This window comes from Pavona decussata, unplaced genomic scaffold, assembly GCF_977016875.1.
Source record: "Pavona decussata unplaced genomic scaffold, jaPavDecu1.1 SCAFFOLD_175, whole genome shotgun sequence".
Classification (NCBI taxonomy): domain Eukaryota; kingdom Metazoa; phylum Cnidaria; class Anthozoa; order Scleractinia; family Agariciidae; genus Pavona; species Pavona decussata.
In genome coordinates, this window is record NW_028145586.1 from 1,930,001 (window position 1) to 1,955,775 (window position 25,775).

General features: G+C 40.4%; 6 protein-coding genes and 1 pseudogene across 8 annotated transcripts in view; 4 read left to right on the top strand and 3 right to left on the bottom strand.

The window, feature by feature from the left end:
• Positions 1 to 7,448, top strand: part of LOC146463613 (uncharacterized) — a 38,158-nt gene extending 30,710 nt beyond the window's left edge. For both annotated transcript variants that reach the window (XM_085084148.1, XM_085084147.1), the window contains 2 exons: positions 1 to 16; positions 6,714 to 7,448. The exon at positions 1 to 16 is cut by the window's left edge and continues 100 nt beyond it. Coding sequence is in view for 1 of the 2 variants with exons in the window: in XM_085084147.1 (XP_084940273.1) it covers positions 1 to 16; positions 6,714 to 6,864 (167 nt within the window). In the remaining variant the exon portion in view is untranslated. The remainder of the gene's footprint in view (positions 17 to 6,713) is intronic.
• Positions 1 to 25,775, bottom strand: part of LOC146463612 (uncharacterized) — a 135,840-nt gene that overhangs the window by 48,012 nt on the left and 62,053 nt on the right. The gene's annotated exons all lie outside the window — the stretch shown is intronic.
• On the top strand, positions 2,922 to 4,694 carry LOC146463615 (uncharacterized). The gene is made up of 2 exons (XM_085084143.1): positions 2,922 to 3,688; positions 4,124 to 4,694. Exons 1-2 carry the CDS (start codon positions 3,031 to 3,033, stop codon positions 4,534 to 4,536), a joined length of 1,071 nt encoding a protein of 356 aa, XP_084940269.1. The 5' UTR covers positions 2,922 to 3,030; the 3' UTR covers positions 4,537 to 4,694.
• Positions 4,821 to 6,623, bottom strand: LOC146463616 (uncharacterized). Its single transcript, XM_085084146.1, has 2 exons — positions 6,310 to 6,623; positions 4,821 to 5,750 (listed from the first exon to the last, which is right to left on the bottom strand). The coding sequence occupies exons 1-2, from the start codon at positions 6,327 to 6,329 to the stop codon at positions 5,075 to 5,077; spliced, it is 696 nt and encodes a 231-aa protein (XP_084940272.1). The 5' UTR covers positions 6,330 to 6,623; the 3' UTR covers positions 4,821 to 5,074.
• Positions 10,319 to 13,788, bottom strand: LOC146463617 (uncharacterized). The gene is made up of 3 exons (XM_085084169.1): positions 13,402 to 13,788; positions 12,490 to 13,113; positions 10,319 to 11,869 (listed from the first exon to the last, which is right to left on the bottom strand). Exons 1-3 carry the CDS (start codon positions 13,664 to 13,666, stop codon positions 10,728 to 10,730), a joined length of 2,031 nt encoding a protein of 676 aa, XP_084940295.1. The 5' UTR covers positions 13,667 to 13,788; the 3' UTR covers positions 10,319 to 10,727.
• On the top strand, positions 16,780 to 22,447 carry LOC146463618 (DNA excision repair protein ERCC-6-like 2; annotated as a pseudogene). The gene is made up of 8 exons (XR_014856905.1): positions 16,780 to 16,806; positions 17,370 to 17,495; positions 17,643 to 17,825; positions 18,644 to 18,897; positions 19,701 to 19,789; positions 20,048 to 20,283; positions 20,600 to 21,445; positions 22,312 to 22,447. The product of XR_014856905.1 is annotated as a DNA excision repair protein ERCC-6-like 2 (transcript).
• Positions 22,855 to 24,603, top strand: LOC146463619 (uncharacterized). Its single transcript, XM_085084151.1, has 3 exons — positions 22,855 to 22,966; positions 23,447 to 23,560; positions 24,322 to 24,603. The coding sequence occupies exons 1-3, from the start codon at positions 22,908 to 22,910 to the stop codon at positions 24,599 to 24,601; spliced, it is 453 nt and encodes a 150-aa protein (XP_084940277.1). The 5' UTR covers positions 22,855 to 22,907; the 3' UTR covers positions 24,602 to 24,603.

Below are 25,775 nucleotides of genomic sequence, written 5' to 3' on the forward strand. Positions count from 1 at the left end.
CACCGTCACTGAATCGGTAAGACACTACCGCTACAGAGCCTTTCTGTTAATGTTGTTAAAGTAAAGAAAAATACCGAAAAACTCTAACTACTAAGTTTCCTAAATGCAATTGACCAAGGTTGCAAGCTATGTTAAATGGTTCAATTAGCTGTTGGGAGCGATGAAAAACAAGCTGTTAAACTTTCGAAATATATTATCATAATCAGGTGTAAGCCATCATTTGTGCCTCAATCCAGTATAGAGAGTTTCAACTTGACTGTCATGTGTGTGTACAAAACTGAGTTGTAAACTAACAAGCTTTTTTATTAAAATGACCCATTGTCACATCACAGTGTGCTACACATTCCTCTCCCAACAAGATGCCCCTCTAATGGCATTACACGGAATGCTTAATGTAGCCCCATTTATTCCCCATTGTATGCTTCGCAGATTTTTAAAAACTATCTTCCCTTCGCAATTGAAATAATTCAATGGTTTTATTCAGAGAGACTGCTTGATATTTTGTCATTGTGTTATTGGGAAACATACCGGAAATCACTCTGCGATAACGATTTTTATCATTGTGTTACTGGGAATCACACCGGGAATAACTCTGCAATAACGTCATGACCCCGCTGAACTGGTCTGGCTTCCTTGGCTTTGAATTATTTGATCTGTTTGTAAAAGCGAAGTTTCTTCGTTGTGAACTCTCACAATTTCCACCGTTTCAACTTTCGAGTACTACCTAGAAGTTATTATTTCGATTTACCGCTCGAAAAACGTTCTTTTTCTTTCTGAAAACGGCAGATTCGGAGTCCTAAATTCAGACATGTGGCGGCCATTGAACGAAAACAACTTTTCCAAATGATGATTTGCTTTGAAGTCACACAAGTAGAGATGAGTGGGTCCCCTCCCTCGTGATATACGCGCGGATAATGGAGTTTGATTGGGCCGCTTTTGTTCAAGACAATCAAAACAATAGATCCCTTCTGGGAGAGGGAAGAATTTAATCTAGTTTTAATGAATAAATCAAATGACGATTTGACGTCACACAGGAAGTGATGAGTGGGTCCCCTCTCTCGTGATATGTGCCTGAAAAATAGATTTTGATTGGGCCGCTTCTGTTGAAGACAATCAGAACAATATATCCTTACTAGGGGAGGACAGAGTTTAATGCATAAATTAATGTGCACATTTGTGACTACGATGAAGAAAAAAAAGATACCCGACCGAAACCTAGACACGTCATACCCTGCGGGCATTCCGTGTAATAATCTGTTTACAAATGTAGCGCCTGATTTTAGACAATCTGTGTTTTCTACAATGTGTTCTTTGTTAATTTATTGGTCTTGTTCTGCGATCAAACACACACAATAATGAAGCCAATCAACTTGAAGTCGTTAGTTTAAACGTCTGGCTTTAATAAGACAGAATGTCGGACACAACACATCTGAAAAATAAGGAGACTCAACAGAACAAGAGTTCTTTCTGTTTCGCACTGGTATGGGTTAATATCGAGGCTGACAGGCTGACTCGGTCGATTTCTGTGAAATTATAAAAGCAACAGGAGTATTACTACGTCACTCTTGATAAGATGCTACCGTGTAGCATGAAAATTTTGCGGGTTCTAATTTTTGCGAATTTTGCGGATTGACCTCGATCCGCAAAAATTAGTTCCCGCAGAAAAAAACACCCACAAAATAAAACGCCGTAAAAATTAACTCCCTTCAGTCAAATTAAAAACTCCGCTTTTAATTGACTTGTGCCAGTGGAGCGATATACATTGGACTTAAACAAGAACATTGACAATGATTTTCCATTGGAAAAAGCAACTAGAGCTGTCAATTCAACTGAAGCAATTCAGTACATTAGATTGGCACGAATGTGTCATCTGAAGGAGCGCACAGACTCGAATCGTGCAGCACACCAACCATGTTCTAGTGGCGCTCCTGCGGCGGCCTGCACAGAAGTTATTTCAGTTCTTGAAACTTCAACTGACAAGTGTGTTCTCAGTGATCACTGAGTCTGTGTCATTGCGTTACAGTAGGGCATGGTATGGCATTTTAGCAGCCCGCTCCCGGTTAGGTCTCAAAGTTGTATACTACATCTTTCACTCGAAATCCCCTCCGTATGCCTAGAAAGGATTCAGCTACAGTAATTCAAACATCCATACTGCTTTCTTGTAAAATAATATACGGTAATACTGCTCGTGGCAAACCGTATTAATGAAACAATGTTTTGTGGTGCACTGATAATAGGGGTAGGCTTTTTGTTTGTTGTTGTTCAGTCCCTTTGCGCAGTAAGGTATTACAGTGATATGTCAGTCTCTAATATGTAAGTAGAGTGAACTGTGATCAACACACCGTACAATAAAAGTTGAAAATGTTAAGATTTTTTCCACTTAAATGTTCTGCTGCTTGAACAGAGCATCGTAAAAATTAGTTCCCAGCAGCAATTTCAGTCATCTCGAACCGCAAAACTTTGTTTCCGCAAACCACAAAACATCGCCAATCCGCAAAATAAAACTCCCGCAAAATTTTTGTGCTACACGGTAGTCAATCAAAAGTTTGGTACTCAGGGTTTTGTTAGATTGTCACAAAGTATTCTCTCAACTCCCACCCACTTCATTTGTATCACAGGGAAGAGAAATTATGTAGCAAATGTACCTGTTTAAATAAAGAACACGAGTGGTCAACCAAACGGCATTTTTCTACGACTTTTCAGGTCATTGAAAACTGGCCGTGACGTCACTGTTGAAAGAATTGGTAGTAGTACTGTTTTTATTGGGTCAACCCCCTGTGGAATACGTCGGCAACATTTTCGGGAAATGTCGTCTCAACTCGGGTTTTCTTCAGAAATCGATCTTGCCAAAGCTGTCGTCGCGAACAGCGTTATTTGAGTCTTTAAGATACAGGAACGCGGACGCCATGAAGAACGCGATGGTCGAAGAGAGCCTGGGGGGAGCGTACGGCGTTCGTGGCGGGAAAATCAAGTTAAGAATTTGTTTTGAATGCCAGCGACAACGCGAGCTGTTTTCCTAACTTGGAAGTCATGGCTTCTTTCAGAGAAATTCGAGAAGCGTTGTTTTTAAGTCATGCAAGTGGCTTTATAGATGATATCGAGTTCTTACTGCTTCATGAAGAATATACGTCAGATAATTTGGATTTTCCCTACGGAGACTATCCTAGATTTCATTTACCAGACAAGAATGAAGCCGAGTGCAAAGCTAACTTCAGAGTAGAAAAACACCATATTCCCCGACTAGTAGATGCACTTGACATTCCTGCCGTCTTCACGTGTGAGCAAGGAACAGTCTGCGAGGGAACAGAAGGCCTTTGCATCCTGCTGAAGCGATTTGCCTACCCCTGTCGTTACTCCGACATGATACCCATCTTTGGAAGGCCAGTCCCTGAATTGTGCATGATCAATAACACTGTGATGGATTTTATCTACGACAACCACAGACAGCGCATCATGGATTGGAATCCAAACGTCTTAAGTCCCATCAAGCTGGATGCACAAGTAATTTCCAACAAAGGAGCACCATTACAAAATTGCTTTGGCTTCGTGGATGGAACTGTCCGCCCTATTTCTCGACCAGGGGAACACCAAAGAGTGGTTTACAACGGGCATAAGCGTGTGCATAGTCTTAAATTCCAATCTGTTGTTGTTCCAAATGGCCTAATTGCACATCTTTATGGGCCAGTAGGTGAGTCACTCCTTACTGTTCCAAATTAAATGCAATTAATGAAGCATATTATGCTAATTGTACTGCATGTACAGTGAACTTTAAATGTTTTTGGCTTATACCGCAGTCCTCCTAGATCCTGTCACTCACCACCCAGGGGCGGATCCAGGGGAGGGTTGAGGGGGTTGCAACCTTCCCCCCCCCCCCCCCCTATGAGAGGGTGAAAATGCTGAAAATACCTTATTTATAATGTACATTTTCAAACTTTCTAGGTGTGCCATGTCCCCCTGGACCCCGTATTGACTCATACTGACTGACAACCCCCCCCCCCCCCTTTCGTAAGATCTTTGATCCACCCCTGCCACCCACCCAGAGTACTCCACCCTCGACCCTGTCACTTACTACCTCATGTATAACAATGTATTTTAGAGAGGTTAATTGTTTTCTGCTCAACAGAAGGAAGAAAGCATGATGCAGCAATGCTAGGAGAGTCCCACCTGTATGACAGCCTCCAGATGAATGCTTTCTCTACTACTGGAGAAGCAATGTGTATTTATGGGGATCCAGCATATCCTCTTAGGGTCCACCTGCAAGCACCTTTCCGGCATCGTGTGTTAACTCCACAGATGCAAGCTTACAACAGTTCGATGAGTGCTGTTCGCACCTCTGTTGAGTGGCTATTTGGTGACATAATAAACTATTTCAAATTTTTGGACTTCAAAAAGAACTTAAAGATTGGTCTTAGTCAAGTGGGCAAAATGTATATCGTGTGTTCACTTCTACACAATGCATTGACTTGCCTCTATGGAAACACCACATCTCAGTTCTTTGACTTTGATCCTCCTTCAGTAGAGGACTATTTTGCTTAATTAATTAAGTAAAGAGTAAAGACTGTGGTACTTTCTAAGAAGGCAAGTATACTCACAACAATACCGAACTGAAATTTCAAAATATTATATTCAGCACCTATAATTATTGTGCAAAATGTATAACAGGTTTCAACATGCCGTTGTCACAAGCAAACCATTAACACTAGGAATGTTTGTTATGTGGAAAGAAAAAGCAATCAGATGGGCAAGATGAAGTAACCAGAAGCTGTGATTGGTGTTTTTTCTTATGGTTCAATCTAGTGCCCGATTGGTTGCAGCACCAGTAACATGTTAAAGTATTTAATCAATAATAAGGTTTACAATTTTCAAATTTTTCCTACAAAAGGAAGGCTTTTAACAGCATCAAATGAATTAATCAAGATGTAACACAATAAATCTTTTGTTAAGGAAAATAAAAGTTCACAATATTAATGAGGACCCCAACGAGTCACTTGTGAACAAGCTTTTCATCAAGGCCTGAGTTATAAGAACAACAACACAACATTAATGACTACTCCAATGAGTCACTCTTTGAAAGTCACTTGCGAACAAGTTTTTCTATTATAGACATCAAGGCCTGAGTTTGCTGCTGTTGCTGGTCCATCATGGCTTTGAACATCTGTGTTTGTTGAGTTTGGAGACTTTCTAGCCTCTCGTTCTCTCTCTTTTTCAACTCCAGCTCTTGTCCTTTAAATGCCAACTCTTGATCTGCTCTTTCTTTCAGGTATTCCACTGCCCCACTTCCATTCCGTCGGCTCTTCTTTGCTTGAGTAGTTTCTTCTTCAGAATTCCTTTTCTTTGTTTCTCCCATTGTTTCCATCGCTTTCTTCCGCACATCCTCTGCCTTTTTCCTGTCTGCCTGTAGCTTCTCCCTGTTTTCATCATTTGCTTCTTGCTGTTCAGTGTCAGCAGATTCCTCAAAAGCTATGATTTGTTCGATGGCAGCATCAAGCTCTGTACGCTCGGGTGATATTCCACTCTCTCTCAATTCTTGTGCTTGTTGTCTCTTAAATCGCTGCACTAGGATACCAATATGATCACGAACAGATCTCTTTTCCACATTAAAGTGTGGATCTTTAACTACGTTCAGATTATCTGCAATTTTTTGCCACAATGCACTACGCTGCAAAGATTTTTTTTTCGCACTGTAGGGGTTGACACATATTACTTCCTTGCATAAAAGCAAGTCATGCAAGGGAGTCCAATTCATAATCCTGCAATGCAATAAATATACAGTGTTTTAATATGCATGTTTAAAAAACACTGTATATTAAAAAAAATCGACAGAGAAGGAAATTTGGCTTGACGAAATTATTCCATAGATTACCAGTAGTAAGGTCGAATTTTTTACTTTCTGTTATGCTTTCAGTAAAAGGGAGGCAGTACTATCATATGGAAACATAAATTCATCAAATAAATTATAAATTGCAAAATTCGCAGCTTATGTTTGGTGCATCTGAAGCGGGAATAATATTGAGATTAATAGGGACCCTTTTCGAGAATGAAAGAATAGTACAATAAACAAACCTTCGGGCAATTTTCCATGCTTCAGTAGCAGTTACTTCAAAAATTGACCTAACATAAACATAATTCGGTTTTATAATTGTTGTGCTCAAGGCTTATTTCATTTCTACATGGAGCGCAAACAATTAAAAATACATTTCTTATAAACTCCCTTTCATAATACGAGTTGTCAAGAAATGGCAAACAAAAAGGAACAAAAGGGTGGTAATTTAGATGCCTGTAGAATATGTTAAGCGTATTTACACTCACTTGGGCTTTGAACATGCCATGACAGTCGAATTTGCTTGTTTATCTGAAGAAAAAGCAATCAGATTAACTTTTTAAGCGAGCATTACTACAATGAATGTTTAAACCTTCGAAAAAACGTAAATAGTGACAATAAAAAGATCTATTAAAACCAGAAAGACCATCAAAGTACTCACGTTTTATCAACGACGCCAAAACTGCATTTGTCACGTTCGTGGCGAGCGAAAACGCGGCAGTCTGGGCTTTTTGTCATGCGCACTGAACTGCAAAAGTTGATTTTTACTTCCGGTCGCCTCTGACGACGTCCGCGTTCCTGGATCTTAAAGTCCCTACTGAAAGGTGAGAGATGTTGAAGCGCTTTTATGTGAACAAAAATCCGGTTTTATCTGGTCTGTCCTGTTTTACAGCTGGTTCAGAGAAGTCTGCGGTCGCTGCAGAAAAAGAGAGACAAGATTTTGCAGCGTGCTAAGCGGTCATTGGAGCAACCTCGAGCACACGAAAGCCATGAAGTACGCAAGAAGTCTAAAAGAAATTTGGAGAAGCACAGAACGAAGGTGAAAGTGCTAGGGAAAGATGAAACTTGTGAAGAAAATCTCGAGAGACGTGAAATTCATCGGCTAGACGATGCTGATTTGCACGTTAGAAATCAGAGTATTTCGACAGCTGCTTATCAAGAAAAACAAGAAGCAAATTTAAAGAAAAGCACTCACGTGATTGAAACCAAAGAACCTTTCAACGCCCTGAACAGAATCGAAGATGGTGTTTGTGATGTACTGATTCGAGAAACTGTAGAACTGAAGCGAAGAACTGTCAACTTAATAAAAGACATCAACTGCAAGCAGAAGACGAAAACTGTAGTTTATCAGCCTCAGAATGGAACAGGGAACACGCGGTTGAATTTCAAGCTTCATCCGTTGATGATAATTCGGTTATTTCTGTGTCACTTTTGGACGAATTTTTGTCAACTAGTTCTTGTAGAGGCTTCGGGAAAAATGAGAAAGTGGATAAAACTGTGAAGAAAGTAAAAGGTTTTAGAGATAAAAAGCAAAACAAGCAGATGGACAAAACAGACAAGAAAGATACTATCAAGGAGAAGAAACCTACCTCTGTTCTAGATGAGTTCATTTAGGTCTTAAAGTGCGTTCTTTTGTTTACTGATATTCGGTGTATTTAGTTATTCCTGAACAGGAATAAGAATGTCTAGAATTGATACAAAAGAATGCGCCTTTTATCCGCCCCGGAAAAATGGGTAAAATCATTATTATTATTATTATTATTATTATTATTATTAGTGCGATGTGGAAACCCCCCTTTACTACTGGCTGGGGAGGGGGCAATTGTTTTAGGGAGGGGTATGAAGAGAATTGCAGTATTTGCTGCACGGGTTTGTGATTGAAAGAGTCGTGTTAAAATGCTATCAGTTAGACCTTGAAACATGCGTCCATGTTAAAGAGATGGGGGACTTAAAATTGTTTTTTCAGTGAATCACCAGATTATTGTTTGTGTTATAACCGTGGTTTATTTTAATCCTACAATCTGATTAGCTCCAGGAACGGGTAGAATATGTATATTATTTCTATCTCTAAATCACCCTAACGGTAACCACGATGAATCAGTTTAAATCCCCATCATGGTATTTGTTTTTATGAGCCAAAGGTTTAAGGTTTGTTGCTCTTATATTACTATATTAAAGTTTGAAATTACTGTAACTGACTGCTTAACAATAAAAAAGACCATATTACCTAATTTGGCCTAAAATCACTTGTCTGCCTTATCCGCAACCAGTCACGATCCCCGCCCGTAACCCAGCCCTAGCACCCGTCATACTGTGACTTGAAGCTCGGTGGAAAAAATAATACGTAAATAAGACATAGAACTAATCCCAACACTAACTCTAATCCCATTTCCAACCCCAAACGATATCAAGCTAACATTACCGAGAGAGAATGGAGGGAAAGAAAAGTCCTACAAAACGCAATAAACGGAGAACGGCAACAAAAGTGCTGAGTAGAGTAAAATTCTTAGCACGTGCAAAGGTACACTCCTAAACCGCATGATAATACCGTTGGCCATGCAACCGCCTGCGGACCTGAACCAGGTTTAAATAGTAATGCAACAGCAACAAGCGAATGAACACTAACGCTCCACCTGCACACCAAACTGTACGCCAAAAAACGCTAACGCCACGCCACCAGGGAGCAAACTTGCTCCAAGTCGTTAACTTAATTAAGTTACATATAACCCTATTTAAACCTACTAATACCCAGAAAACAACAGAAAAGATAGAATTATGTAGAACTTAATGAAAGCTGCGCAGCTCAAGAAAAAATCATCGCTTATGTCTTGCTGTGTTACATACGACAATGTCACAATTGTATCTGCTCTTGGATCTAAGTAGGTTAATCCACTTCAGTCTTTCAACTTATTCAGTTATTTCCAACGTAGTGTAGCTTCTATTCTTAATTTACAAACTCTGCTGAGCTTGGCATTCCCATCAGCGCCCACGTTTGAGGGGGAAGAAGGGCAAGAAGACAAGCGCTACTTTTAAGTTATTGAAATAATTGTTATTTGAGTAAATGTACTTCAGCATTTTATCTAAATGAGAATTACAGGAATCACATGACGTAATTACGCGGGATGACCGCAAGGCAGACCGCGTCAAGTTTTCGATCGGGTATTTTTATTTATTTTTTTCCTAACCGCAGCCACAAATGTCTATCCGCGTCAAGTTTTCGGTCGAGTGTCTTCTTTTTTTTTTCGTCCTCTATTGTTGTCATTGTCTTAAACAAAAGGGGTCCAATCAGAATCCATTATCTGCGTGTATATCAGGAGCCGAGGGGACTGAGTCTTTTTACCATTCTGACGTCACATAGCTATTATCTGAGCTTCTTTTACAATGGTGGCCATTTTGTATACATGTTTTAGATTCATTATGACGTTTTCAGAAAGAAAATTATCCCTTTTGAAGCGGAAGTCGAAAGAATAACTTCTAAGAACTACTCGGCAGTATAAATGGTGAAAATTGGAGAGTTCATGGGTAAAAGATTGCGTTTTCAGTGATAGATTGTTTTGCCATCATCCTATAATAGCCCTGAATAGTGCTGAGGTTGAAATCGACTCTCTTACGTTTTTCAATGTTCCGCTGTTTATATTTCTAGATAGGAAATACGGGGAAAAGCATTTGTTAAGAAGAATACCTCGTGCTTTATACGGACGCTTTGATCCTTACATTTTCACCTTAAATTTGGTGACAGAAACCATTTCTACATTGATTATTTTTCATTACAACATAGCGCGCGTGCATCCTAATCTAATTCCTATTGGCGTCATTATGGTACATTTTTCAACATGGCCGTGCGTCCATCCGATGACGTGTGCAAGTCAGATCGGGGAAGATTGCGCGCGTTGTGTTATCAAAAACCTTTTACAGATGGACAACACCATAAAAAATGTATATTTATAAGAGCTTGAAGCTTAATAAAACGTTAAGATTAAACCGACATGAGAAACCATTTTCGCCTTTTTTTTCTTTACAGAGCACTTTGTAATTAATCTGGAACAAAACCTGTTTTCCAGGAATCATTTACTTTATTTTCACGATGTTATAAAAGAATTGGTTCATGCTTTTATGTGTGCGTATATCAAGTTATGGATGCACTTGAGAAGTTTGCAGAGCATTCGAGAAGCTACAGTTGCCCTCGGCTACGCCTCGAGCAACTCTTACGCTTCTCTCGTGCTCTCCAAACTTCCCGCGTGCATGCATAACAAGATAGACGCACGCTAAGCATGAACCAATTCTTAAATAATAAACAAGAGTCAGATCTGTATCTGTTAGTGTTGCCCAGCGCCCAGCGGGGTCATGACGTTATCCAGTATGATTTCCAGTAACACAACGATAAAATACCCCGTAGTCTTTCTGAGTGAGACTATTCAATTATTTCAATTGAGCAGGAGGAATAGTTTTAAAAATCTGCGAAGCGTGCAATGGGAATAATTAAGGTCACAAAAAGCATCCCGCGAAAATGCCTTTAGGGGCATTTTGTTTATTCATTAAACCTGGATCAAAATAAATCTGCTCTCTCCTAGAAGGGATATTTTTGTCCTCTATTGTTGTCATTGTCCTCAACAAGAACGGTCCAATCAGAATCCATTATCTCTGTGTTTCGCAATGCGGATAGGAAAGGTCAAGCTTAAGCTTAAGCTTTGTCGAAATGATGCCTAAACGTTACCGGAATCCACTTCATAAGAAAATTAAAGGTTTCATTGTCAGTTTTTACTTAAAGTTTTCGTGTTCATTTAGAAATGCTTTTTGTCTTCAACAATAATATTATCTTCTGCCTGTATGTCAGAAAAGAGGGGACGGAGTCTTTCTACCAGTTTTACGTCACATAGCCATAATAATGACCTTGCAACGCCTCTGTTCATGCTATGCCATAGCACTTCAATTTTCCTAGTGTGTGGTAACCTTCGTTCCCATGGCCAGTATCTCCAAACCTGAGCTGTTTAACTGGAAGACGTGTCTTGTCAGTGAGGAGACCGCTGTCCTCTCGCCATACACGATCATTCTTATCACAGTTACAACCAAAGCGGGAGGCTGCACATGAGTTGGTCATCCCGCATGCGCACTTACCACTAACAGATGCTCCACCCCAGTGCGTCATCTTAGTAGAATCACGTGATACCCACCATCCATATGGATTGTTGTTGTAAAGCAAGACCGAATCAAGACACTCGTACTTGATGAACTGTTCACAGTGTGAAGAGACTCTGGTGAGACTCGCCAGCTGAGACAGACTCGCTCCTGTGTAACGAATATCACGTGAGTAGCTACCTCGACTGCTATACCCATTCACGTGCGTTCTGCTTTCACTGTTGTGACTGATGACTGTCACGCCAACTCCATTCTTATCACTCATGTCGCAGTGCACTGTAAATGGTGCCAGACCTCCTGTGCCATCTGGATCAATGACGTAATTTCCGCTTACACTGCTGACGTATTTCCTTATCACAGAACAGGAAGTAACAGTGATTGGAGAATTGATTTTGACTTTAGCTTCTACTGTTGTCAGTGCATTAGTCGCTCTACAGGTGTAATATCCTTCGTGAGATTTCTTGATATTTTGAAGAACCAGTGTTTTATTTTGTAGAACATTTGAGTCTACAGGAAGTGAAGACTTGCCAACCTTTGTCCAGGTGATTGTAGTTCTGAGGTCACTCTTGGCCACACAGGGCAGACGAACAGTTAAACCAATTCCAGGAGTCACTTCTTTAGGAGGGCGGACTTTGAACTGCAGACGAGAAAATATCGTGAGTTGCGCCAAGGCTGTTGTTGATCCTAAAATATTCTCTGCCTTACAGGTGTATATTCCTCTGTCTTTCTTTTCCACTTTGTAGATCGTTAGGTTTCCTTTCTTGACTTCAGTTCTAGTTTTTGGCAAACCAGCAAATGGTTTGGACCATGTGATACTCGACTGCGGCTGACCAGTAGCAGTGCAGGCGATGGTGATGTTTTGTTCTTCCTCTGCCCAGACGTCCTTGGATGACAACAAAATGCGAGGGGCGACTGTTAAAAAAATAAAACTGAGATAAAAACCGATTGGACACAGAATATAGTTCGATCAGATTTACGATAAGGTTTATTCACTGATTAAGGTCTACGAACGCAAGTGCAGAGAGAAAATTGCTCCGATAAAAAATTCAGGTTAATGCACACTCATGAATGGCTGCCTAGTACAAAACTGCACGTAGCAGGGAGGGCGTGTGTGCGTAGTTTATTGCGAGCAAAAGGTTTCACGGGACTCCCTCTTTCAATCAAGTTTTAGTGTTCATGCATGCCAAGGTTCGACTGTAACTATGTCATGACTTTCTAGCGATACTGCTTGACCGCGGCAGAAATGGGGTCCTGTTTGAATTCAACTCTGTTTTCAACGAAGGATTGCGTCTTGCTGTGTAATTTTCGATCGATTTTAAAATCATACTTAACCTTATATTTCGTTTTGGTGACCTGTAATTAATTCGCATTAAGATCACTCGCATCAACCTGTTGTCACAGTTAATACACTGCAAATTAATGAAAGTGCAAAACCAGATCCTTGAAAACGCCACAAGAAATGTCGCTTGGGAAAGAGGTGCGCGTTTGACAGATGCAACTGAAACGACAAAATTTTTACCGGAACAACTTACATTGAACAGTTAGTTTCGCTGTGGCGTTGACGCTTCCCAACAAGTTTTCAGCTCTGCAGCTGTAAACTCCGTCGTCTCCAGGTCTAACGTCCTTCACAATCAGAGCGCCACCTAGATCAATCACGTGACGTCCAGCCGGAAGCGATGTATTCAGCTTAGACCACGTGACCTTTGGAGGTGGATTACCTTCTGCTGTACATTTCAAGATGGCTGTTTGACTTTCATTGGCTCTCGTATCAACTGGACGCTGCACCAGAGAAGGAGCTGAGATGGACTGGCCCGGCTTACCTTTGGCGCCTTTCACCCCCGGTGGGCCCCTTGGTCCCGCGGGACCAGGTTCACCCGGCACTCCGAGATCACCTTTCATCCCCGCTTGTCCTTGAGGTCCTACTGGTCCATGTTTCCCAGGGGGTCCTTGTGGCCCGGGTCTCCCTCGGGTTCCGGGTCTTCCCCGTCGTCCTGTGTTACCCTTTGGTCCTGAGCTGCAGAACGTTTCATCACTGGCACAGAATTGGTTTTGCAGCAGACGAAGCTCTTGTTTGATCAACAGTTTTACTTCAAAAGCTGTTTGAAATGATTGCTGTGAATCATCGGGTGAAGCGCGTTTTTGTCTTGACCAGATGGCTTTATCACCTTGAAAATTTAACAATTAATATTAAAAGGTGTAAACGAACTTATGATGCGGAAAGAGATAAAGAGTGATAAAATGATAAATGTTTACTAAAAACCGAGCCAAGGTTCAAATATTTGTCACGCTGTCTTGGCTGAGAGCCACAATTCCCCGAGTTCCTTTTTGAGGTAGATCGACAATGTTTAACGTTTGGCTTACAAATTTTTGCATAACTGTGGCAACTGAATTTAAAGACAGACAAGAACACCATTACATTGTGAAACGCCAGGAGCCAAACTTACCTTTTGTCTCCCGCCAATGACCTTGTGAATGGCTGCCTTGATCATCTTGCCATCTTTCGTAATTCTGCTGTACTTTACGAAGGATTTGTGTCTCTAACTGATCACATGTTGTTACTGAGTGTGATATCAGTCGATGATGTTCTTGTATTCTAAGTTCCACGTGAATAAGTGCGATACAACACACAACAGACAACAGCAAGCCAGACATGGAACACAAGCTGCGGAATCTGTCTGTACGCTTCTCTTCTTGATCTTGTTTTTTCATTGTTGTCGCGACTGTCACGGCAGACTTCTCAATTGAAATATCTCCAAAGACTTTTTTGTCTTCTTTGCCGGCCTTCAGACCAGTTCACTGTAGTGTAGTTCGTGCTTAGGATATGTTAGTCCTTTCCTTTCGTGGGAGGTTCACTAATTTACTTCTAAGAATCCACAATATATATCAGATCGTTTTTCGGCTTCTTCTATAGATTCAGTGTCACAGGAAGTTTATCATTTTACTGATGTCAAACGAGTTCAGTGAGAAAGAAAACAACTGTCGGATTACGCTTTTATCACGTCACTGTAAAATATCTGTTGAAATACAAATGCGAATCATTTGTCATTTGTGAACGGTGATATCCCATTCAGTAGTTTGAAGGGTTAAAGTCCGGTGCTGTTTATTCGTTTATTCCTTTTCAGTATTTTGTAAAGGTCATCCATCTGACAGTTCTTTTTACGGTGGCTCTTACTTTTGAGTCTGTGGATGAAATCCAAAAATTTGACCGCATTGGCGACTAAGCTGTACTTCTCTCTCTTCGCTGTACGATGACGGCCGAGAAATAATGGTTATTAAATCATCTTGTGGTCGTTCTTGCAAAATGAAATCAGCAAGACATAGCTAATTTCTTGGTTGTTTTTATTAAACAATTATTCCATGTGAGCTTTTTGTATACGAGGTGATCACAGTAAACGAAGCACAAAGTGCTTCATTGGCTGTATATTTAACAATTATACTGCGACGAGGCCGTAGGCCGAGTGGGCTAAAATCAGGCGATATTCCGCAAGATTGAGCAGTTTAATTGTTTTATTATTCAACACATTGATACCAAATCACAGGTTTATAGCAGAAAAACTGGAGGCGATCTTTATTTGTCAAAAAAGAAACTTGTAACATTTTCCCGCGGGCGAACCGGCATATGAATGATTCAAGTGGCAGCTTTGTTCAAGTCTGAATGAAATCGAGAGCGTTTTGGATCAAATTAAAAAACGGAGTACTCGTCTAGTGCGCCAATCGCTTCGGCAAAATTTTCCACAAATTTGTAGCCTCAAAAGCTAAAACCAAACAGTATTTTGAAGCTGTGAAGGATTTTCTGTGTCAGCCGAGCGGAGCTGAACAGACTGGAAAAGCTTTTCAACGATTTCTCGGGTGAGTGTTTCTTTGTTTACTACGCAAGCAATTTCCCAATATTTTCTCAGTGTTTTGACAAACGCATCTAGTGCCTTGTTGCTTGCAAGAACTTTGGATCTTTTATGAAACTAAACGGTTTTTCAAGCGGCTCTGATGTTTCTGAGAATAATTACTTTGTGCTCCGTATATCTCTTTGTCTGCCAGAAAGCTTAAATTTCTCCAGGCACTTGAGTGCGAGCTCGGATTTTCTCAGGTGGCCTTTTCCATCTCTTCAAGACGATTTGAGATCTCTGTTTAACGGTTGCAAGAACAAAACTAAGGAAATACATGAACTGCTAGTAATTTCTGAGCCTTAGAATACGGGACAATCCAAAATTTTAGCGAAAAATATATTAAACGTTTTCACCGGCTGAGCTGTAATTTGCCAGTTCATAAACAGAAAGGTAAGCAGTGAAAGTTTTTGCACTAACCATTACAATTCTTAACAGCAAACTTGGTTGCTTTCTTTGTGTTCAGTATAAAACAGCGTTATTAATAGTTTGGTGTTCTTGCGAGGTCGTTACTTTTTGAAAGCGCTCTGCCATTTTTTTCCCCGACGCATGCAAACTACGTATATATAAACAATAGCCTCCATTTGGCGCGAAAATATGCTCAGATATTTGTCCGCGTACATTATCTGTTCCGAGAAACGAACAGTTTTCCGAGAGCGAAGCTCGAGGAAAACTGTGAGCTTCGAGGAGCAGATAATGTCCAAGGACAAATATCTGAGCATATTTTTAAAGTCAAATGGAGGCTATTGTGTTTATTATCCTTCAAATATTTTTCGCAATATGCGGGAATCTCGCGGGAATCGGCAGGATCTGCCATTCTGTCATATGTCAATCACGCCAAAGTTTGTCAGTTGGCTTCCAAAATCTCCCCGTCAGATTTCACTTCAGGTCGAAAGCGTTTGTTTGGGGAAAAGGTAAAACATTTGAAAGGAAAGTAAACTTGTTTAATTCCATGAAAAACAAAAGCAAGATACAAGTGGCGGACAAGGTTACAGGGAATCTAACTACCTCTCGAGAACAAGCTAAAGATCACTGAAAGCGAAAAACTGTAAAGTATCGCATTCCGTAAAAAGTGTAAACTGCCGTCAACGAAACAGCCGGCGCTTTGTCGTTCTCTTCCTTTATCTCGTGTTCCTTTGGAGCAGCACTTTATATCGAAAATACAATTTTGGAATTTGCTAGCCGAAAACGACCTGTGAAGAAATCGAAGCTGGACCTGCAGTCGAATACGACGCCACCGGTTGTTTTTGCTGGATTCCATCAAAGCGCTTTCTTTGCTTACTTGACATTGAATGGAGCCAGCAACGAAGTCGCTCACAATCACTGAGGATTAAACTTGTTGCTCGAGAGTAGGACAAGCTGCTTCTCTTCGTAGAGAATTTCGACATCTCGGGAATTTATGGCTGGTTTTTGTTTCGAGGACGAGATTTTGTGTTCGCGAGCGATCTCGACCAGGTGAGCATTGATAGCATCATTAACCGGCTTGAGCTCTGTCAGTTAATGGTACTGAAATTTATGTTTTCGTTATTTAAATTCCTTATATCCAGGCCAGCACGAATTGCTCTCATTGAATTACAACTGTAATATTTGCCGTCGTGTGAGCGAGCTTCGAGCTTATTAATTAAACTCGTTTAATAGCTTGTTGATGGCTTTCTCATTTCAACATTTCGTTTACAAACAGCTTACCGTCAAAAACGTTTAGAGCGTATGTTGTTTTCTGGTACTGGTTTATCGACCAGCAGGTTTATCTCTCCTTCTGTCACAAAAGCAAACCGTTCCCCCATCTTGACATTCATTTAATTGCAAACTTGACGCTCCTTGAAGTTTTTGAAATTGGGGAATATCACTTGGGGAATATCATGGGATATTCCCCAGTTTTAGCTGGGGTATATTCTGTCACGTGAGGCGTTTAGACCAATCGCGCGCGAGCGAAAATATTTGATGGATTATCTGTTATGTGCGGACGACGTATATTGAGTTCACCATGACCATATTTGGGCAGTGTCACAATGTGTTGAATAATAAAATCTCATAACCAACGCGAGCTCTAGGAATATTTCTTTAATAGTGACCATTCAATGACAACTTTTGGCCAGTACTCAGGCTTGTTTAATAAAACCTTTAGTCACACTCGTAGTTTACAAGCTGAGCCGTTGGCTGGACACGGACACAAAAAGAAGCTCAATAAAAAAAATACAACACTAGTTATAGTTCATCAATAATCATTGTAAGAGTCTTCTAACAATGTTTTTTTTTTTTTCGTTTTCTGTATGACCGTGTAATAACAAGGGTAAACGCTTTATTATCGAATCTCTTTACTGTGGCCAATTTACCTTTAGTTATCAACTCTGTTGTTAAACCAAACATTCGTTTCTTCTCCCCACCGACCCAGCACCACAGTTTCTTTGGAAACTCCAGTCCTGTCTGTGGTGCGGTTTGTAATGCTGTGCGAAGGTGGTTATAAGTTTTGCATCTGTGGATTGCGTTCTCTGAAGTGTAGTGATTTTTAATATCTGTTGTTTTCTTAACAGCTCAGCTCTGATGGTGAAGACAGCAAGACTGTAACCATGAGATTTTTTCAGCTACTTCTAAAAGTGGCCAATCACGCCGCATTATTGGCGCCCACTGTTAAACAAACACTGGACCAACAAGAAAAGGTTAAGGTTCCAGCGGTCAAACAAAAAAGGCGGTTTACAATTGATTTACAAAATACTATTATTTGAACTTATCATAGCAATCTAAAATACGAATGGCTCTGCTGTTAACATTAGTTAATGGAGTTTCTTTGATTCTTTTTTCCTTAGGCTAAAGATCTTTGTTTACACGTGTTTGCCAGATATCCCGAGTTTTCAGGTTGCACGGAGTTGTCGTCTTTTGAATTGCTGTCTGATCCAAAGTACTGTGGCAAAATGAAAGTACTAGAAAAACTATTTGGAATGTTTAACGAGGAACACAGCAAAGTACTTCTATTTTCACGATCAACACACGTTTGTATATCAAAGCGAATATATAAAGCATTTGAGGTTGAAGGCTAGCTGTTCAATCTAGTGCGGCGTATAAAATTTGACGAGTGGTCAGGTATCTGTGGATTTGATATGATATAGGAGGAAAAGTGTTAATTTAGTGAAAAACTGGGTAAGGCCGATCATTTTTATTGTTATTTATTTATTCATTTATTTATTTTTGTCCAGTTCTTTGAACAGAAAAAATGAAAAGGTAACATTGAAAATATTGGGCAGGAGAGATGGCGCAGTGGTGAGAGCACTTGCCTCCCACCAGTGTGGCCCGGGCTCGACTCCCGGAGTTGACGTCATATGTGGGCTTAGTTTGTTGTTGGTTCTCGTCCCTGCTCCGAGGGTTTTTCTTCTGGTACTTTCTCCGGTTCCCTCACTCCACAAAAACCAACATTTCACTCTGCCAGCCACTCTGTGGTTGTGCCACTGAAATTACCATTTGCTTATTTTATGTTTTATATTTTATTGCGTTCGACGTAGAAAGCACGCTCTCCCAGTACAGATTGGAGTCGAGATTGTATGGGACAACGTTTATTGAATGAATGGATCTTGGGACGTGTATCGGGCATCCCCGCAGATTTTGCAGGGGTTGATGGCATATTCACCAATTTGGCAAAGGAGAGAGAGCCTGGGATTGAGATATCGAACGCACTCCGTATTGTATCGTATTGTAACACCTTCTAAACAAGACCTGTACTACAGTGGACGAAACGTCGCCACCCATATTTAAGGGACGCAATCGTAAGACAAGCGATTAACCCAGCTATCATTGTCATTTACCTTTTTTCCAGCTGCTCGATATTCTAGAAGAATTTGTGATCAGTAAAGGACTGGTGAAAAGCCGGTTGGACGGACGAACCAAACCTGCTGACAGAACACGCCTTGTGCGAGACTTCAACCTCAATCCCCCCAGTATCTCTCTTTGTTTGATTACCACCAAGGCGGGAGGTCTGGGACTGAACTTTATTGGAGCCAATGTGGTGATCATATGACCCAAACTGGAATCCATCCAGCGATTTACAAGCCCAGGACAGGTGAGTGAGAAGATTGATGTAAACAGTGATGAAATTACCTACAAATGTTCTAAAAATGTTTTGCTTTTGTTTTCGAATTTTTATTATTCTGTCCCTGGTTGTTCAAAGAGTGTATAACTCTATCCAGTGTATAAATTGTTATCAAGCGGATAAAACGTTCTCCAACCGACACATTTTATCCCTTGGGTAGCGACTTATCCCCAGGATAAAGTTATCCGCTCTTTAAACAACTGGGGCCTGATTTGTGGTCCTATAATTGACGTAGCTCTTTTGGATCAGCTTATGTAAAGACCGGTGTTGCGTCACACAGAAGTAAAAGTATATATAAAAAAAAGAAATAAACAGGAAGTAGCCGCTTCTTAAAGTATATTTAATTTGATAAGGTAATTTGGCCATCACAAAGACATTCGAGTGCTGACGTTTCGAGCGTTAGCCCTTCGTCTTCGATTCGCTTGTACGAAGAGCTAACGCTCGAAATGTGAGTATTCGAATCTCCTAACGGTGGCCTAATTACTTTCAGTTATCAACTGTGTTGACAAGGTAATCTACGGTGGCTTTTTTGGATATAAAACACAAAAAGTTTATTAGAAAAACAAAAACACTTATAAATTTCACATAAAAACAAACGTTTTCGACTCAGTGTAAAGCGAGTATTGTCAAGACGTTTCGTTTTTTATGTGAAACTTCTTATAGCTGTTCTTTCAGTTTTGGGTTTTTTTATTGTAGTATTGTTTTAAGTGTTTTATAAAATATCGCTTTGACTTGTGTTGTTTTGATACAGCTAATAGCCTAGCTTTCAATGTGTTTGTTGCCGTTTTTCAGAGCATATCGTATCGAGTGTATCGTTTGATATCCTCAGGAACAATTGAAGAAATGATTTACCTCATACAAGTTTACAAACAGGTTAACTGATGTCCCGTTGCTTACCTTGTAATCCGTTTCCTTCGTAATTCTTAAATACTATCTTTGTTAAATTTAGGAAATTATGCTTCTCCATATGATTTGATTAATCCCATATAAATATATTTTTTATTACTCAGAATCTACCTACTTTCTCTTTATTTAAGTCTTTATTTAAGACTCTTGCTTACACAAACACCACATCAGTCTCGCTGAATTTCCATTATGGTGAGATTTTATTTTTCCTTGGTTTTCTCACAGCAACTGGCCAACATTGCTATTAAAGGAAGTAACGAGAGAAGGTTTTTCACCGGAGTGGAAGGGGACAAGGATAGAAAAGGCGAGCTGTTTGGACTTGAAAATTTGTTCTCCTAGCGCGCGGAAGGTGCCAGGCTGTCCAAGGACATCGTCAAGAGAACACAGAAACTAGAGGCGGGGTATAGAGTCACAAACTAAGAAATTGTGCACGAGAAGAAGCCAGGAAGACTGCTTAGAGAACGAGGTAAGGGACCTGGTGAGGGGTGGGGACGGGGGATGGTCACTGTGTTGTTGAAACTTAACACGAACGGAGTACAGTAACGTAACTGTGCAGCTTAGGCGTTTTGCATTGGTTTAAAGCCTGGCCACCATCTTAAACAATGATGTCACGATACAATACATGGACGATAACGTCACAATATCGATTTCGATATCGAAAAAAATATCGGCAGATGCATGGTATCGAATCGATTTGGAAAAACTGGTAACGGCCCACCCTCACCAATTATTGTTATTGTAAAGAGAAATTGTTTGTTGATCATCCTAATTTCTTTGTCAGGTAACCGCTGACCCCGGCGTAAACCAGAAAGAAGATGAAGACCCATATAACCTGGAAGAACTTGCATCGCAGTTTATCGATGATGACGAACATGCTCTCTCTAACCCCAGCAGTGTCGTTGATAAGCTTGGAAAAGATTTGAAAAACACGAGTGATCAGATAAAAGGGGTGGGAATTGATCAGCGGGAGAGTTTAGGGGATCTTGACCATGATACCGCGTCATTCAGTGATGTTGAAGAGATTCTAACTGGTTTGGAAGCCAACTCCAAAAGTGCTGCGCCAAAATTGATGGCATCTTTCAAAAATTCCGCTTCACGAAGGCTGGTGACTTTAGAAGATTTCTTTAACTATGAAGATGACGTCATTGAACCAGAGAGTCTGACAAACAACTACAAACGAATTAAGGGAGGGGAGAGTGGGGCGGGTTCTGGAACGGTTGATCCGGAGAGCGTGATTCCGCCAACTGCGATGGAAGAATCAAGTTTAAGTTGCGAAGATGAAGACATTGAACCCAGCAGTTCAAACAATTGCTTCACAAAAATTAGGACAAAGGCGAGGAAAAACGAAAGAAAACACACGGAGGAAAGTGACGACATGATTCCGCCTACTGCTAGTTTAAATTGCGGGATAAAATTGGGAACGACCAGCGATATTTTCGCAGATGACGGAGAACAGTCAGCAAGGAGCGAGGAAAATTTATCTGAAATGACAACTTCATCGAGCGAGGAAGAGGATTCTGATGAGGGTTTGTTCACCAGATCGAAAGAAAAACGAAAATCAGCGAAAGTTGTGGTTGCAGAGACGAGCAAAATCTTGAAAGAAGATCGAAGCCGGCTGCGAAGGTGAGGATACTAAGATGTCTTGGTACTTATAGCGTCGTTTTCAAGTTAGTGTCGACAGTAATTTCGAGTTTCGTTTGCTTTTTCTCAATTGAAAACCGCAACTCCTTGGTATGAGTAATCTCGGATCTGATTGGCTCTCAGCTTCTTTGTTATATTAGAGTACATCCAGAAAATATTAGAGATCTCAAGCGAGACGAACACGCAAGAGCCGGCGCCAACCACGTGAAAACGCGTCCAGTGAGTGGGGTCTCTTTTCCCAACCGGCGGGACGTGTTTCCACGCGTATGACGGTTCGAGTGTTCTCGTCACTTGACTGTTCTTCAGTGGAAGAAGGGAGTGCTCGTAGACTTGGTCTTAAGTTTTCTCCATAATAAATTAACTCGTCACCCTCCCATGCTACTGGAACGCCTTTTTACTCAGTACTAGAAAGCTAGAGCGTATAATTGCGTTGTTAATTATGCATACATTTGTCTGTTAGCACCTGTGAAAGTGCGCATAGATTGCGGAGAAAAGTTTATAGACTACGGTATGGCAAGTAAAAAACGCAGTACCACACTATCTAGCACAGCTAGATCCCTCAGGTTTAAGCAGAAACTCTTTTCGCTAGTATCTCAAGTTTACAATTCATTGCTTTTCCATGTTTTTCTCGTCCAACCTTGTATTTTTTGCCGTCCTCGTTCTCTTTTCAAATGGCGTATTTTCACCATGAAAACGTATTTTAAATACCGTTCCAGCTTTCAGTTTGCTTATCTCATACTTGATAGGCTCTGGCTTTTGACACAATGACATCACAAAAATATTGAATTACAGTGTTTTTGATCTTCTGGCTCACACTCTTATCACCATCGTGTTTTTTGATTGCTCAGGTTTCTTGGAAAGCATGCTCCAAAAATCGAGGTTGACACCAAGATTGTAACACCAAAACGATCGAGAAAGGACAATACAGTTGAGCAAATCCAACAAGCAAGTGTGTTTCAGTCACTTTCAATGTCAGTCGCTTAATGGCGGATCATTTGTGTGTCTAAGGATAAAACATTTTATGAGACCCTGGCAGTGATACTAACGTGAATAATAAAATATTTTATGTTTTTTGGGCTCTGTAAAGAAATAATTGCCTGTCTTCTTGTTTATTGTAATTTGCATCGTGGCAGTATAAAGTTTCTTTTCATTTGATTCACGAGCCGATGGTGAGTCCAGTGAGACCTTTTGGCTTCAAAGAATAAATATACAGATCGCTTTTTAGCCAATAAGGAGCAACTCAAACCCAATCCTATCTAATAAAGTGCGCGGCACGAATAGTTTTTGACTGACGTGGCATGCAGTAGTAAGGTTGCTTGGTAACGTGACGGTAGCTTCCATGCTTTTCTTTCTAGAATCCTGTGGAGTTCGTTTACACATGCGAACAAACACATTGTTGGACCAAGCGAAGCGGAAAATCATATGTCTAAACAGGCTTTGCAGGATGTGTTTGAACTCAGGCAGTTTTTCCAGCAGCCTGCAAACTGTTTTCCTGCTTTGGAGGTACAGTAAAACTTCAGATAAAACAATCCCCAGAAAGTCTTTTCATCAAATACACTCAAGTCTAATTTTCGTTAAAATCCCCGATGGTCGGTCAACTCGTTAGTTCCAGACCACCTAAAATGTTACGATATTTGATGACATTGTACGAGTATCGGCGACGACTGATTAAATATCGGCGTTGCAGACTATGTGAACTTTTTTCTGAGACGTGTAAGAAAGGTTCACAACGTTTGGAGGTTCGGTATCGACCCCAAACGTAGCCCACTCCTCGTTGTTGTTATAAATGACTCACTGAAAGGCCATTTCCGAGTTGCTTTGAACCTCACTACGAAAGTAAGGCTAAATGCAAAGTTTATCATGTGAAAATTATTTTTTTTTTCACGTGAATGAAAACTAATTTTCATAACAAAGACAATGCATGAAGCCTCGCTTTCATAGCGAGGTTCCAAACAACAATGACGTATTTGTTTTCTCACAAAGAATCGATGAAAGTGATGACCTTGGTGAGAGCTCTCGGGACACCAAACCAACAAAGAAACCAAGAGAACAACCAGAAGTTGGGACAAATTCTGCTAATCCACCGTCTCTGAATCGGTAAGACACTACCGCTACAGAGCCTTTGTGTTAATGTTGTTGAAGGAAAGAAAAATGCCAAAAAACTCAAACTGCCAAGTGTCCTAAATGCAGGTGGTCAAGGTTGTAGCTATGTTAAATGATTCACTTAGCTGATCGCAGCAACGAAAAACAAGCTGCCAAACCTCCAAAATATAAAAGACCATAATCAGGTGTAGGCCATCATTTGTGTCTCAATCCAGTATAAAGAGTTTCATTTTGATGTCATGTGTGTGTACAAACTGAGTTATAACTTAAGAATCTTTTATCAGAATGGCTCTTTGTCATAACGCAGTGTGCTACACATTCCTCTCCCAATAATCTGTTTACAAATATAGTGCCTGGTTTTGGACAACCAGAGTTAAACACAGAAGAATAGCAAAGAAAACCAACTTGAAGTCGTTGGCTTAAACTGGCTTAAGTATGCATAATGCCGGACAAAACATATTAGAAAAAATAAGGAGACTCAACAGAACAAGAGTCGTTACTGTTTCACACTGGTATGGGTTAGTATCCAGGCCGACTCAGTCGATTTCTGTGAAATTATTGAGGCAACAAGGACTATTACTACGTCACTCTAGATAAGATGCTAGTCAATCATAAGATTGATACTTAATGTTTTGTTAGATTGTAACAACGTGTCCTCTGAACTCTACAAAGAAGAGAAAATATGTAGCAAATGTACCTGTTTAAATAAAGAACACGAGTGGTAAACCAAACGGCATTTTTCTACAACTTTTCAGGTCATTGAAAACTGGCCACGACGTCACTGTTGAAAGAATTGGTAGTAGTACTGTTTTTATTGGGTCAACCCCCGGGAAATGTCGGATCAACTCGGGTTTTCGTCGGAAATCGATCTCCCCAGAGCTGTCGTCGAGAGTAGCGTTACTGAAAGGTGAAGATGTCGAAGCACTTTTACGTCGACAAAAATCCGGTTTTATCTGGTCTGTCCTGCTTTACAGCTGGTTGAGAGAGGTTTGCGGTCGCCGCAGACAACGAGAGACAAGATTTAAAGCGTGCTAAGCGGTCATTGGAGCAAAGTCGAGCAGACGAAAGCCATGAAGTACACAAGAAGTCTAAAAGAAAATGGAAGAAGCAAAGAACGAAGGTGAAATTACCTGGGAAAGATGCGACTTGTGAAGAAAATCTCGAGAAACGCGAAATTCATCGGCTAGACGATGATGATAATCAGAGTTGTACGACAGCTGCTTTTCAAGAAAAAGAAAAGAAAAGTCCTTATGTGATTGAAACCAAAGATCCTTTAGTATTTATTTCGTATTTATTTGTTTCTAAATCTTTTATTTGTACATAGTTTTCTATCTATATTATTATCAGTATTAGTTTAATGCATATGGTATTACAGTCTTAGTACATTGCTGTGCTCAGGGCTCCCATTGATAGCAGACAACTTTTTGTATCTGAAGGGGCTACCCTAAGCGGTATAAATCAATAAAGGTTCTTCTTCTCGTCTTTCAACGCTCTGAACAGAATCGAAGATGGTGTTAGTCATGTAAATTCGAGAAAATGTAGAACTGAAGCGAAGGACTGTTAACTTAATCAAGGAAATCATCTGCAAGCAGAAGACGAAAACTGTAGTTGATCAGGATGGAAATCGAACAGGAAACACGCGGTTGAGTTTCAAGCTTCATCCGTTGATAATAATTCGGTTATTTCTGTGTCACTTTTGGACGAATTTTTATCAACTAGTTCCTGTAGAGGTTTTGGGAAAAGTGAGAAAGTGGATAAAACTGTGAAGAAAGTAAAAAGTTGTAGAGATAAAAAGCAAAACAAGACAGACAAGAAAGATACTATCAAGGAGAAGAAACCTACCTCTGTTCTAGATGAGTACATTTAGGTCTTAAAGTACGTTCTTTTGTGACCTGATATTCTGTGTATTCTGTTATTCGTGAAGTTGAATAGGAATACCCAGAATTGTCTTAAAAGAATGTGTCCTTTATCTGACCCGGTTACGAGCTGGATATCAGCAAAAAGGGGCGGAATTATTATTATTATCGCGATGTGGAAACCTCCCTTTCCTACTCGGGGGGATGGAGCAATTATTTTACGGAGGGGTATGAAGAGAAGTGCGGTACTTGTTGCACGGGTTTGTGATTGAAGGGACCGTGTTAAAACGCTCTCAGTCAAACCATAAAAAAAGCGTCCACGTTAAAAAGATGGCTCTGTCTGAATCACCAAA

What these genes read in the sequence shown, in the direction of transcription:
- LOC146463615 (XM_085084143.1), top strand. Translation starts at nt 3,031, where the DNA reads ATGGCTTCTTTCAGAGAAATTCGAGAAGCGTTGTTTTTAAGTCATGCA. An exon ending in ACATCTTTATGGGCCAGTAG is followed by an intron (nt 3,689 to 4,123) that starts GTGAGTCACTCC and finishes TCTGCTCAACAG; the next exon opens with AAGGAAGAAAGCATGATGCA.
- LOC146463617 (XM_085084169.1), bottom strand. Translation starts at nt 13,666, where the DNA reads ATGAAAAAACAAGATCAAGAAGAGAAGCGTACAGACAGATTCCGCAGC. An exon ending in TCATTGGCGGGAGACAAAAG is followed by an intron (nt 13,114 to 13,401) that starts GTAAGTTTGGCT and finishes AAGGTGATAAAG; the next exon opens with CCATCTGGTCAAGACAAAAA. An exon ending in AGCGAAACTAACTGTTCAAT is followed by an intron (nt 11,870 to 12,489) that starts GTAAGTTGTTCC and finishes TTTTTTTAACAG; the next exon opens with TCGCCCCTCGCATTTTGTTG.
- LOC146463619 (XM_085084151.1), top strand. Translation starts at nt 22,908, where the DNA reads ATGTGTTTGAACTCAGGCAGTTTTTCCAGCAGCCTGCAAACTGTTTTC. An exon ending in ACTGTTTTCCTGCTTTGGAG is followed by an intron (nt 22,967 to 23,446) that starts GTACAGTAAAAC and finishes TTTCTCACAAAG; the next exon opens with AATCGATGAAAGTGATGACC. An exon ending in AATCCACCGTCTCTGAATCG is followed by an intron (nt 23,561 to 24,321) that starts GTAAGACACTAC and finishes ACAACTTTTCAG; the next exon opens with GTCATTGAAAACTGGCCACG.
- LOC146463616 (XM_085084146.1), bottom strand. Translation starts at nt 6,329, where the DNA reads ATGGCATGTTCAAAGCCCAA. An exon ending in ATGGCATGTTCAAAGCCCAA is followed by an intron (nt 5,751 to 6,309) that starts GTGAGTGTAAAT and finishes ATTGCATTGCAG; the next exon opens with GATTATGAATTGGACTCCCT.